Source organism: Nansenia antarctica, assembly GCF_963989245.1.
Source record: "Nansenia antarctica genome assembly, chromosome: 18".
Lineage (NCBI taxonomy): Eukaryota > Metazoa > Chordata > Actinopteri > Argentiniformes > Microstomatidae > Nansenia > Nansenia antarctica.
The window spans coordinates 12540130-12554256 of NC_137691.1; the positions used below are offsets into that span (position 1 = coordinate 12540130).

Below are 14127 nucleotides of genomic sequence, written 5' to 3' on the forward strand. Positions count from 1 at the left end.
TTAACAAGCTATCTAACTTTAAAGGGTACAATAGCTAAGTTACCAATGTCAACTATGTCTATTCTCAATCATTTCAGTAATAATTGTGCCAAATTGGGACCAGTAACATTAACTTGTGTGTGAGTATGTTACAGTATATGTGTGTGCAAGCATGTTTTTGATATTGTCAATCGTCTCACTTTTACGAGGTGAGCTGGTAAGACAAAACCCAAGACTAAATGTATCTTCACTTGCCTTGCCTATAATTGACGAGACTAGACAAAGATTCAAGTGTTTAGAGAACATTTATAACACTAGTGTGTTTTCGCAGTGCAAACACAGACACATGTCTGTACATGGTAGGTTGTTAGATTTGCATGTGCATCTCCCTTTCACACATTTAGTTTTTTTGCAGGAGCAGTATACAAGCTCTAAAACTGAAATATTTGTCCCGTCTGCATATTATGCACTGGGCGGGAAGAAGATGTGGTTTTTTATTTAGGCTGAACGTAGTGGTAGTCTTTGAGCGGAGAAGTCTAGGCTTTGGTGGTGTATCATTTTCAGTTTGACCTTCTGCTTCTACTACATTGTAAGGGAGGGGGGGGGAGGGAAGGGAGAGAGAGAGAGACATATGATACTCTATGCATTGTAATAGTAATGCTTCCAAAGTTATAGCCTAGTTTATTTACAACTCTCCTAATCTGTTTCCCCAGGTAACCCCAGATGCTCAGCCCTGGACTGCACTGCACATCTTCTGGACCTGACCTGACAGGGCTGACCCTGACCCATTGATGCCTTGTTCATATCTTGTTCATGTCATATCTTAGCTTGTTTATATCATATTGTTAATAATGTTCATGTATTATTAATCTTAGCTTGTTTATATCATCTTGTTCTTATAAATGACTTATATTGCTATAAAACACACCTGCAGCCTCCTGTACTGATTTTTCCCTTCTCTTGCGGGCTCTTTCAATGTTTCGTATGTTGGCATACTGCATATAGCATTGTCTATGGTAGCCAATATTGTGGTTATAGTGGTTCTCCAGCTGCAAAGCCACAGAGAGTCGTGAGATCGGCCCAGAAGATCATCGGCGCCCCCCTCCCCTCTCTGGAAGAGCTGTACAACACACGCTGCCTCAGGAAGGCCTCCAAGATCTCCAGAGACCCATCCCACCCTGGGAACGAACACTTTGTTCGGTTGCCCTCGGGCAGGCGGTTCAGTACCATGTCCGCAAGGACAAATAGACTGAAGCTCAGCTTCTACCCTAGGGCCATTCAGGCCCTGAACACAGCAAATACCTAGGTTCTAGGCCCTGGACAATCTAGACAATTTGATGGCAGCTACTAGATTGTAATCAAGTGCAATACTGAAACACAACTGTGAACATTTCAAACCTGCAAACTGTGACACTTTAAATGAATGTGCAATAATACTATGTGCAATATGACAACCCTCGGGTACATAAGGTTCAGAGATAGGAAATGTTAGGATATGTATAGCATAGCATAGAGTACAGCACAGTGTTTTATTTGTATAGTATAGTATAGTGGATAGTGGATATAGCCTTTATTTATGTAAACCAGCTCTTTTCCCTTCTTGTTTTTAGTATTTTTTTTCCTAGCACCAGGGGAGCCCCCCCTCCCAAATATATATAATACCTATAGTTATATTATTTTTTTTACAGCCCTTTCTGCAATTTGGCTTTCTGCAGTGTGAAGATTCACCCACTGTAGAGAACAATGTACACATTTGGTCCAACTTGCATCTGAAAATGCTATAATATTGTCCGTTCGGTTTGTGAAATGCATACAACACTCCATAATTCATCACATCTCGTTATTTCCCCGCGGTTGCTAGGGTTAACATCCAGTCAGTTGCTAGGGTTAACAGCCATTGTTTACATTTCGGGGTCCTAATGAAGCCGTACTCGAATTCTGATTGGTTTATCAACTAGAGCGACCAGCGATGTGCCTGAGCAGACAGACTATTAAAAAATAAGTTTGTGAAAATCTCCGACATAATACAGCTGCAAACAAAATTGTTATAGACTTAAGAGAATTACTTAGTATCGTATGTAAGAGATCGTTTACTCTGTAGATGGAAAAAGATAAACTTCGCGATAAACGCATTCGGCCCACCACCTAAATTGGATGGAACGCTTCAACAGTTCATGAAGCTTCATCTCGCCATCACTAGAAACAATGCAATGCAAGACTTGGCTACGAACACGTGTTACTTACATTTCTGCGTTTTCACCAATGTGGAGATATCGGCGCTGCTCCAAAAGGCCCTGTCGGACGTCTTATCATCCAGAAATCACATCTCATTCCTACAAGCGAGCTGCCTCGACGGACTAGAATGAAAGTTGTTATCAACACGGTGTCGTCTTTTGATGACGTCATCACCGGGTCCTTCCGGAGCTGTGTTCTGGAACTCCGCCCACTTAAAAGCGCCCACGTTAAACTTGTTTAAGCATTTAGAAATAATACTACATATGGATGAAGTCACCCAAATTATATGCTACTACATCTGGAAATAAACATGTCAATAAAGATGTAATCCTACTCTATGACTCTATTATTTGTGCTTTGAAGGGTTTATAATTATTCTAGTATCCTAATGACCATGATGAAAGACTGCTGCACTGCATAGGGGACATATCATGGATTGTAAACCTATAATCTTCCAAGGCTAAACATGGTTGTAGTAATCGTGTTAGAATACTTCGTATGACACCCCTCAAGTTTGAAAATCACTTGACTCATATTCTAGAAGTGTTTCTGAGTACTGAGTAATATGAATCAAGTGTTTATGAATCAAGTGTATATGAATAAAGTCAATATGAATCAAGTGTATATGAATAAAGTCAATATGAATCAAGTGGATATGAATCAAGTGCATATGAATCAAGTCAATGTGAATCAAGTAGACATGAATCAAGTGTTTATGAATCAAGTCAATATGAATCAAGTGGATATGAATCAAGTGGATATAAATCAAGTCAATATGAACCAAGTGGATATAAATCAAGTGGATATGAATCAAGTCAATATGAATCAAGTGGATATGAATCAAGTCAATATGAATCAAGTGTTTATGAATCAAGTGTTTATGAATCAAGTCAATATGAATCAAGTCAATATGAATCAAGTGTATATGAATAAAGTCAATATGAATCAAGTGGATATGAATCAAGTGCATATGAATCAAGTCAATATGAATCAAGTAGACATGAATCAAGTGTTTATGAATCAAGTCAATATGAATCAAGTGGATATGAATCAAGTGGATATGGATCAAGTCAATATGAATCAAGTGGATATAAATCAAGTGGATATGAATCAAGTCAATATGAATCAAGTCAATATGAATCAAGTGGATATGAATCAAGTCAATATGAATCAAGTGTTTATGAATCAAGTGGATATGAATCAAGTGGATATGAATCAAGTCAATATGAATCAAGTCGATATGAATCAAGTGGATATGAATCAAGTCAATATGAATCAAGTGGATATGAATCAAGTGGATATGAATCAAGTGCATATGAATCAAGTCAATATGAATCAAGTAGACATGAATCAAGTCAATATGAATCAAGTGGATATGAATCAAGTCAATATGAATCAAGTGGATATGAATCAAGTGGATATGAATCAAGTCAATATGAATCAAGTGGATATGAATCAAGTAGATATGAATCAAGTCAATATGAATCAAGTGGATATGAATCAAGTGGATATGAATCAAGTCAATATGAATCAAGTTGATATGAATCAAGTCAATATGAATCAAGTGGATATGAATCAAGTGGATATGAATCAATTGAATATGAATCAAGTGGATATGAATCAAGTCAATATGAATCAAGTGGATATGAATCAAGTGGACATGAATCAAGTGAGTTTCAACCTTGAGGGGTGTGATACAAAGTATTCTTGGTCCTTTCCTGCGTCCCAACAGTTAAAAGTGCCACCTCTAGATTGCATAGGGAACCCATAATGGATTGTACACCAACATATTTCCAAGGCTATAAACATGATCGCTACCACTGTACTCAGCAACACTTGTAGAATATGGATCAAGTGAGTTTCAGCCATGAGGGGTGACACACAGCTGTGTCTTGTCATGTCAATTCTACTAATTAACCACTAATAAAGACACACGTGAGTTGCTAGGCTCACAAGAATTGACCCCTAAGGACACACAATGTGATGAAACTAAGTCTCCTCAGGTTATTAACACTAGAACAGCCATGAGGGGTCATGACCCCCCTGTGAGGAAAGAAAAATGTGATATCTTTGCACTTTGATCACATTTCAAGACCCTCCTTTCATGACTTGTCCGAGATATGTGCGTTCTACCACCCAGTATCCTTACATTTTCAAAATCACATCAGGATAAGCTAGTATAAAGCTATTTTGCAGTTTTTCTGTGTAGGAGGCAGGCTAGTTTACAAGCGGCCAACTAGTGGTGGTTGTGTGAAAGTAGCAGGTTAGCATTGTAAAGAGGGGGTCATTTAGGAGGTAAAAAGGCACGGCTGTTCTAGAAGCTGGTAGAGGAGCAAGAGAAGCGAGACCCAAAGCAAAGCTCTGGCTCATTTCTGAGGGGGGCTGAGGGGTCACTTCCCCAGCAGACAGCATCTGGTACTAGTAATAACACAACAAGGAAGACAACAGGTTAGCACTTCTGGACATTTGGGATTTGATTTGATTTGTATTTGTCCCAAACACAATAAACATATCAAAACATAACAACATGTCTGTCTCAAAGCTATGTATCTGTGTATTTTTTCAGTTTTTGTTGTGCCATCCCACCGTTTTGCTCCATGGATATGATTTTGTTTGTGGTTGCTCTTATCTCATTGACATAAAGCAGTGACAAGTGAATGCAGGAGTATAAAAGGTTCAAACAACATCACTTTATTACCACACAACACACGTGTCAAATATGTCACCTAATGGCTAGATATTTGGGGAATTGTAGTCCTAGATTTAGTGGACTACAAAAACACGTACACAGCTGAACTGAACAGAAATACAAACATAACACTGAGACTACAAACTATGAGTAAAAGTAAGTTATGTTAAAACTATTGTTTGTTACATTGAGGCTCTTCAACCTTTAAACTTTCATAACATTTAAAAAAAAACATCATTAAACAATCTGTACACGCAGGCTAGAGGCCAATCTAACAAATGTGGGGGAGGAACAGTGTTGGAGTACGTCCAGGCGTATGTCCAGAAAATAAGCTGTTCTAATAGAAAACTGAGAAGTGATAGGATCTATATCTTAAGAACATATCTGAGAGTGGTGTCCTGGGGTAGGAGTCAAACCCAAACCCGAAGGTACAGCAAGAAAAGGTCAAATCTCTGGACCGTTACAATGTAGCTGATGGATCTCCCTATCTCTCTATTAGTGAGTGTAGCTGATGGATCTCCCTGTCTCTCTATTAGTGCCGTGTTGCAACAGTACAGGTACACACGTTGATTTCGTTGAGTACGCGTTAGTATTTTTCGCACAACAGTGACTGAATATCACTTTCTCTCCAGCAGGGGGCGTCAGCAGCACTGGAAGCAACCATCCCTCTCATATCTACAGCAGTCACAGAACAGCAACAACAACAAAAAAGGACCGTTTTCATTGCAGTTTAAACCTCAACACCGTTTGTTTGTTTTATTTAAAATTCTTTATTAGGATAATAAGATTAATCTTATCGTCGTCGCGATGGCGTCCTCTGTGGACCCTTAAGATGTGTCATCTCGTTTTAGAGAGGGTCCCTTATATCACAATCATAACAGTGTCAAAATAATAAAGAGTACAATTATGACAAAGACAAGAGACAAACAACAACAACAACAACAACATTACTTAATGAAAAACATTGAAAACATTACAACCACAACATGCCCAAAGTGGCCAATAAACTAAGGGAAGGTGGATCTACATCTATACTTTAGACAGCTGAATATAAAATATTAAGTGACAACTTCAGAGATAACAAGAACAATCAGTCACAAAGTAAGAAGTCAGTGCATGCTTAAATCTACCAACAGATGTGATGGATCTAATGTTAACTGGTAAATTATTCCAATCAGCTGGGGCTTTAAAGTTAAAGGCTCTTTTGCCAATTATTTTCTTACCTTGAGGAAATGGAACTGAGAGGAGTGCCTCGACTGGTAATTTGATGTTAAAGGAACAAGATACTGTTTTAAATAGGGGGGATCATTTAGATGAATACATTTAAATATAAATTGAAGCTTGTGTCTTCTTACATACGGAGATGGGAATTTAAGTGTCTTAGATGTCGTTAGATCCCACAAAAAAGGTGGTGGAATCGCCTCTTTCTTCCGAGACAGTTTTAACTGCAAACAGACATCCTTCTGGGAATTTCTATCATTTGAATATCTTTCAGTTGTTTTTAAATGTTCCACTCGAATTATTTTTATAATTTTATACAGACCACACCAATACTCTACTAGCTTCTTTAATCAAATCAAATCAAATAAAATTGTATTTGTATAGCGCATTTCTTACAAGATGCAACTCAATGCGCTTCACACAATGAAAATGTTCAGTCAATCAGTCAATCAATCAATCAATGCTGACAGAGCCGCGAGCAGGCAAAAGTAAAAACCTGTACACTATGTAGCCAGGAAAAATTCCCTTGCAGCCCTCTACCAATAGAGCGACTACTAGCCAGTTTGCCTACCAGTACCCAGCGGTGGGCCCCCACACCCCCCCCCAGGGAGCCCCCGCCGCCCCACGCACCCAGCCCGCCCCACCACCAACACACCCGGCCCAGCCAAGCAAGCACAGACCCAAGGGGCCCCGCACAAGGACGGCCAAGCAGGTGCCCGGCGGCGGAACAGACCAGGCACACGGGGAAGCCGGGGGGCCCCAAGGGGAGGCCAAGGACCACCGGCACAAAGCAAGCAAGCAAGGGCAAAAACCTGTACACCATGTATCCAGGAAAAATTCCTTGCATATTATCGGCGTACACACTGTCCATACATTTTGTGTTATATCTGCATCGTTCTGCATCCAGCATGAATGAATGAATTAATTAATTAATGGACTTTATTGTCATTGCTACAGTACAGGTACCAAACAACGAAATTTAGGAGGGGTGGCTCCCCTGGTGTTAGGAAAAGAAAAAAGAAAAAAAAGAAAAAAAAATACTTTTAAAAAAAAATCACAAGAAGATGGTCACAGGTCCTGCCAAAAGAGAATCTTAAGCACAGTTATGATGCAACAACACAATAAAGACAATAAAGATGACAGCAATACAACCTGATGGTGGTCCTGGTACACCCTTGTACCGGTTCCAATACTGCTCTGGGTGCTATTGGGAGCTGCACCCGGGTCCATTTTCCTGTCAACACAAATCTCAAAACACGAGTATGGTGTAATGGCCTAGTGATCCTAGTTCTATAATGTCCAATGTCTCCCTTAGTATCAAAAGGCGACATTGAATAAGTAGGTTTTGAGGTCACGCTTAAAAATGTCCTGAGTTTTAGACAACCTCAGGCCCTCAGGTCCACAATCTAGGAGCATATATGCTAAAAGCTGATCCTCCAAATCTCTTTGTCCTAGCCTCTGGCACTATTAAAAGTTCCGTGCCACTAGACCGTAGGGGTCTAGCTGGTGTGTATCTTATGAGCATGTCCACCATGTAATTGGGTGCATCACAGTGGAGTGATTTATAGACTAGTAAAAGGATCTTAAAGTCTATTCTATGACTGACAGGGAGCCAGTGTAGTGATCTCAAGACAGGTGTAATGTGCGCTCTTCGTTTGGTCCTAGTAAGGACACGAGCAGCAGCATTTTGAACCATTTGTAGTCTATTAATAATTTTTTTGGGGAGACCTGTCAGGAGAGCATTACAGTAATCTAGCCTACTAGTAACAAACGCATGCATTAATTTTTCAGTGTCTGCCTGGGAGAGAAATTATTGTACCTTAGTGATGTTTCGTAGATGGTAGAAGGATGTTTTAATAGTAATATTAATATGAGTTTCAAAATGTAGATCTGGGTCAATTATGACACCAAAGGCCGGTTTCACAGACAAGGCTTAAGCCTAATCCTAGACTAAAAAGCATATTCAATGGAGATTTTCATGGAAAGTGTGGTTTAGTCCAGGACTAGGCTTAAGCCTTGTCTGTGAAACCCGCCCCAAGATTCCTAGCCTGACACTTAGTGTTAAGAGCTAGTGTTTTCAAGTGTGCAGATAATTTCTCTCTCCCAGTTTTCTCGCCAATGATCAATACCTCTGTTTTTTCTTGATTGAGTTGGAGAAAGTTTTGTGTCATCCAAATATTAATATCGGCAATACAGTCTATCAGGTGGTCGATCATCTTGTAGTCGTTGGGAGTTACTGAGATATAAAGCTGAGTGTCGTCAGCATAGCTGTGGTAGTTAACGCTATGCTTCTTGATAACAGAACTGAGGGGTAGTACACATTCTAATATTTGTTATCTTATCCCTGAAGTGGGCTGCAAATTCCTCGCATTTGGTGACAGAGGCTGCGCCGTCTAGAGTTCTAGGAGCAGGGTTTACAAGGCAATCAATTGTCGAGAACAAGACCCTGGGGTTATTCTTGTTTGTAGATATTATATTTGAGAAGTGATTTTTTTTCTAGCATTTCGCATTGCCAAGTTAAAGGCAGATAGATGTTCTTTAAAAATATTCTGATCAATCTGTAATTTGCTCTTTCTCCATCTGCGCTCAGCTTTTCCTACATATTTATTTCACTGTTTCGCCATGGTGCTCTCCTCTTGGCTCCAACCTTTTTTAGTTTGGTAGGAGCCAGGGAGTCTAGGGCCATTTTTACTTTATTGTTAAAGGTAATTACTAAGTCGTTTTCACATAACGTGGGAGTTGTGTGATTACTGTTCATCAAAGCTTTGAAATTCTCAGCCACTGCAGGGGTAAGATAACGTTTTTTAACAACACGTTCAGCATTGCTTTCAGCTTTACGTGTTACAATGGTAAAGAAAATACAGAAATGGTCAGAGAGGGCCAGGTCGCTGATACCTGATATTGAGACCTCAAGACCCTTTGTAATCACAAGATCAAGGGTATGGCCATGATTCTGAGTGGGTTCATTGACATGTTGGATAAAATCCATAGATTTCAAGAGGTCAATAAAATCCCTAGCCCTCAAGTCAGCCTCATTATCAACATGAAAGTTAAAATCACCAGTGATAATAATCCTATCATAGTTGGGATGGATAATGGATAGGAACTCAGAGAAGTCAGGTAGGAAGGTAGGGGCTGGTTTCGGCGGCCTGTATACAGTTACCGTTAGAATAGGTGGTTGGCATGCCATAACTGTGGCATGATATTCAAAAGAGGAGAATATATCAAAGGATATGCTCCTGCAGTTTAAGTTATTTGAAGCTATGGTAGCTGTTCCTCCCCCCTTTTTTCAATTTCTGATTGATTGGAAAAAACTGTAGTTGGGGGGAGATGCCTCAATAAGGGCTGCTGCTCCATTTGTATCTAGCCAGGTTTCTGTGAGTAGCATACAGTCGAGTTTTCTATCACAAATGAGCTCATTTATGATAAATGTTTTTTTGTTCGATAGGGACCTGATATTCAAAATTGCCATGGAGATGTCATTTTGACACTGGGACTGACTCGAGGGAATACTTAATGAAATGGGTAATACATTTCTCAAATTTGCGCCATGTATTACCTTATTTGTGGTGGTGGGAGTCCGATGGGAGACAATAGTCTGGATGGCATGTTTGGTGTTAGAGGAATGGATCGGACTCATCCCACATCAGCGTTGACAGGGCACCGGCCAGGTCCAGGGCTGGGCAGCGAGGTCCATGGACATGGACAGCAGGCGGGCACCATACCTGTTTGGGTGAAACCTATCTCTCGCAAACAGCTCACTACGGTTAAAGAACGTGGTGAAATTGTCTATAAATGGGATTTGCATACGACAGCAGTATCCCTGTAGCCAAAGGTGAAGACTTCGAATTCTACTGTATTTGGTGTCGCCATACCTGGGACTCGGGAAGGGGCCCGAGATGATGCAGGTCTTACCTGTGCCCTTGACGGTGGTGATGAGGGCTCGGAAGTCGTCCTTCAGCTCCTCCGACCTCTCCCGTCCGATGTCGTTGGCACCCACGTGGATGATGACGGAGGTGGCCTGGGGGGCATCTTCCACCAGCATCGGGACGACCTCGGCGCCGTCCCTCACCTTGCACCTGGGATGCAGTGGGTTCTGGCCTTCGGGACTGCAACATGGCGGACCATGGACGAGCCTATTACAAGCACAGAGGGGGGGGGGGGGAGAAGAGCGAATGTAATACTGTCTTAAATCACACTTATTTACACTTATTTTTCACTTAAAAGCATGTATGCTTTTAGAAGTGAAAACAAGTTAAGGAGTTTCAGTTCAGCCTTCAGAAGAGAACATTATAAAAAGAGGCCTACCGCCAGCTCATGATCAATGATGAACAATTCTACAAGAAACTTAAGGTTAAGCCTACTTCAGGTAGATTTCAGATGGTACAGACAGGGCATGGGATTTGAACTGGATATCTAAAGATGAACATGACTTTCTTAACTGTGAACATCCTGTGACTCCTGTGTTCTACATGAAATGAAATGAAATGAACCTTTATTTTACCAGGGAATTCCTTTGAGACGAGTCTCATTTTCGAAGGAGCCCTGGGAATGCTCACTCGCATTCACATTCACTCTCATTCACTCGCATTCTTATTCATTCATACTGCATGTTTCATTCATTCATGTGGGAGGAAACCGGAGTGCCCGGAGGAAACCCACGCGGCACGGGGAGAACATGCAAACTCACACAGTGATTACCAGGAATCGAACCCAGCACCTTCCGAGATCTACATGTTACCAAAGATCCATAAAAGTATTGTAGAACCCAAAGGCAGGCCCACTGTAGCCAGTAATGATTCTCTTGAACACCTGTCTAATTTCATTAAGCCATATTCTTAGACTTCCATCATATAACAAGGACTCCACTGATGTCATTAATAACATTTCAGAAATTAAAGATCTACCTGGAGATAGCATTTTGGTTACCTTAGATGTAGAAAGCTTGTATACAAACATATCCCATGAACGAGGACTAGATGCTCGAGGCTTTTACCTCCAAGATCGCACTGACCTCCCTCCCAGTGAATTAATCACCTTGACAACAATCCTTTCTGTCAAAAATCCTCAAATGGTACAGATATTTGGATGATGTGTTTTGCATATTTCAGGGAAAATGTAGGAACTGTTGGAATTCGGGTTATTCCTTAATGATGTTTATCCTGATTTAAAATTCTCTCTTGAGTATGACCTGCAACGAGTGTCTTTTCTTGATATGTGTTTCTTTCTTACCACACTGTACAAGAAAGAAACACTTTTCTTCTAGCTAGCAGTGCCCACCCTAGAGCTCTGAAAAATGGCTTACCTAAAAGTCAATTTTACAGACTGAGACGCCTTTGCCATTCTAATGAAAACTTTATAGAGAAGGCTCTGAGGATGAAACAATGCTTTGTAGAAAGGGGTTATTCTACTCAATGTGTAGATGATGCTTACCCCATTGCTCTAAATATAGATCTAAATACTGCCCTATTGAGAAAAAGTGTCAAAAAAGAAAAACATTATTCTGTGTCTTGTATCACCACTTACACTCCTCAGGCTAGCATTGTTAAGAACACTATCCTGAAATATTGGCATATCTTGACCACAGATCCAGCCCTCACTCAACATTTTACGGATCCACCTATTTTTGTTTACAAAAGAGGACCTAACCTGCAGGATAAATTGGTTAGAGCCAGCATATTACCTAACCCTAAACAGACTCTTCTGGCTCCCCTTAAACACTGTGTCCAGTGCCATAATACTTGTAAAACCAATGATTTTAGACATCCTAGAACGGGGATTCCAGTAAGGGAGTTATCACATGTTATACAAGAAATGTTGTGTACTTAAAATGTGTTAAAATGCCCATGAGATAAAATCGATATTGGTAAAACCACTCCCACCCCATTTCCTGCCTTAAGTTCCAGGGCATAGAGCAGATTACTCTTCAGAGAGGGGGTGACGTTGACAGGAGGTTATGCCAGAGAGAGCTTTTTTGAATGAGAACTTCAACATGAGTGTTATGCTATGAATACATTACTATAGACCCTTGTTTGAACCCTTTATACTACTGCATTCACTTGTCACTGCTTTATGCCTGAAGAAGGTCTATGACCGAAAGCTTGCCATAAAAGAATGATTTTTGCACAGATTTGAGTGTGGGGATGCTGCTGCTTTTTTCACTCAAGCCTTCAGAAGAGAACTCAAACTCTGTTTACATCCATCAGGCACTTTTTACCCCTAGGGAACGTACACACTGTTGGACTTCCGTTCCCCAGCTGGTGTGTTTGAGACACGTCTGATGGGGGGGGGGGGGGGGGGGAACATACTTTCTACACCTTCATAGATCCAGCTACTTGGCTGGCAGAGAAACAGACTGATAAGAACTGATGTTATCTCTGTGGTACTTAAACACCTGCCTCTTATCTCTTGAATAACTGGGTGATTTTTTCGGAGTACACACACAATGGCACTGTGGCACTTCCTGACGCACCTGGGGGGTATTCCACGTACGTTGATATCTACATCAGTGATTAGTTGAAAAGGCCTGGATCGAGTTCATCTCGACTGATTTGATACTCAAGTTATTCCAATAACACAATTCAGCCTCGTCAACGCTAACTCTGTTCAGGCTTGGAAATGCTCGCTTTGGACGCGCACGCAGAGTAATAAGCAGCCCAGAACAGCCGATCGTTGAAAAGAAGATAGTACGGTATGACTGGAAAATGACAGCTTATGGAGCTTTATGAAGACGGAAAATAAAAAGTACAAAAAAGGGCAATACTGCCGCAATTAACGAGGCGAGGGAAATGGCTTGGCAAAAAATTGCTGACAGATTCCCACGTCATACTAGCCTCAACTTATTGTTTTAGTTTCATTTTTTAATAAATGAACATTCACTACTGTGGTTTGTTACGGCCACCTCCATCTCTGCTGTCTTGCTCTGATTCTGTGTTGCAGGATGGCAGTGGGGAGAAGAGGCCGATTGGTGATGCCTTACGAGAACTGACATAACTACAACGGTGTTTGAAGCCTTTCGGACTAGTAATGATGTTCTTCCAGTATTGTAACTGGGCATGGGCATATGTGTGCACTGTAGACCGCGGTGCTGGACCACTGGACCACCCCAGGCCACCCCAGGCCGTCTTTCTAGAACTAGAACTAGAACTGTCTTTCAGGATTTAGTTTCCACCCGTTGGACATCTTTGACACGCATCTAAGTCCATCTTGACAGTTAACCTGGTAGGTACCAGGTTAGTTCTGAGGCATAAGTTGCCATGGTAACTCAGCAGTGACTTCTCTCAGCCACATTCAGGGAAACGGAACTCGCACTGAAATTAATCTCGGTGTGGTGCAGGATTGATATAGGCTACTGGGCTCAGTTTCTCAATGCTCCCCAGTGCTTTAATTTCTTTCTTGACATATTCAGTTATAACACCACTGGTTATAAAAATTACTTCAGGAAACACATTACCTCTATCCTTCATCGACGGTAGCTATAGTGACGGCTACTTGTATTGTAGTGGTATTACTCTTATATTTGACTCCTATCTACCATTGTGACAGCCAATAGCCCCCCGGTCCTAACATAGATTACTTTTTTTTCTTTCTTCTTTTTTTTCTGAGTGGGGCAGTCCCACTCATATTTTTATTTTTATTGTGATAGAGATAGTAGAGATTTGACAGGAAGGATGGGTGAGAGAGAGAGAGAAGGGATGAGACAGACATGCAGGATATGTCCGCAGCCGGAATCGAACCGGGAACCCTGCAGTTACGTGGTCAACGCTTAACCCGCTACGCCACCTAAGCGTCCCTTAGATTACTTTTTCTTCCGATGACGGCTGGAAAGACGGATAGATGATTCACTTACTTAGACAACATTTGTTGTAAGTCACTTTGGAGAAAAGGCGTCTGCTAAATGCCAACGTTGTAAATGCAAATGTATAATTCACTGCAGTGTTGAGAAGCAGCTTGTCAAAAGCATTTTCCCGTAACTGTTTACCGCTGTAATCCTGTGCATACGA

The 14127-nt window shown here is 41.0% G+C and overlaps 1 protein-coding gene across 1 annotated transcript in view; it reads right to left on the reverse strand.

Annotated features, from left to right (window-relative positions):
* Positions 1-9398: 9398 nt before the first annotated feature.
* Positions 9399-14127, reverse strand: part of LOC308173394 (testis-expressed protein 264-like) — an 11541-nt gene continuing 6812 nt past the window's right edge. The window contains exon 2 of the mRNA XM_080548412.1: positions 9399-10260. Within this exon, the coding sequence (XP_080404538.1) occupies positions 10036-10260 (225 nt within the window). The 3' untranslated portion in view covers positions 9399-10035. The remainder of the gene's footprint in view (positions 10261-14127) is intronic.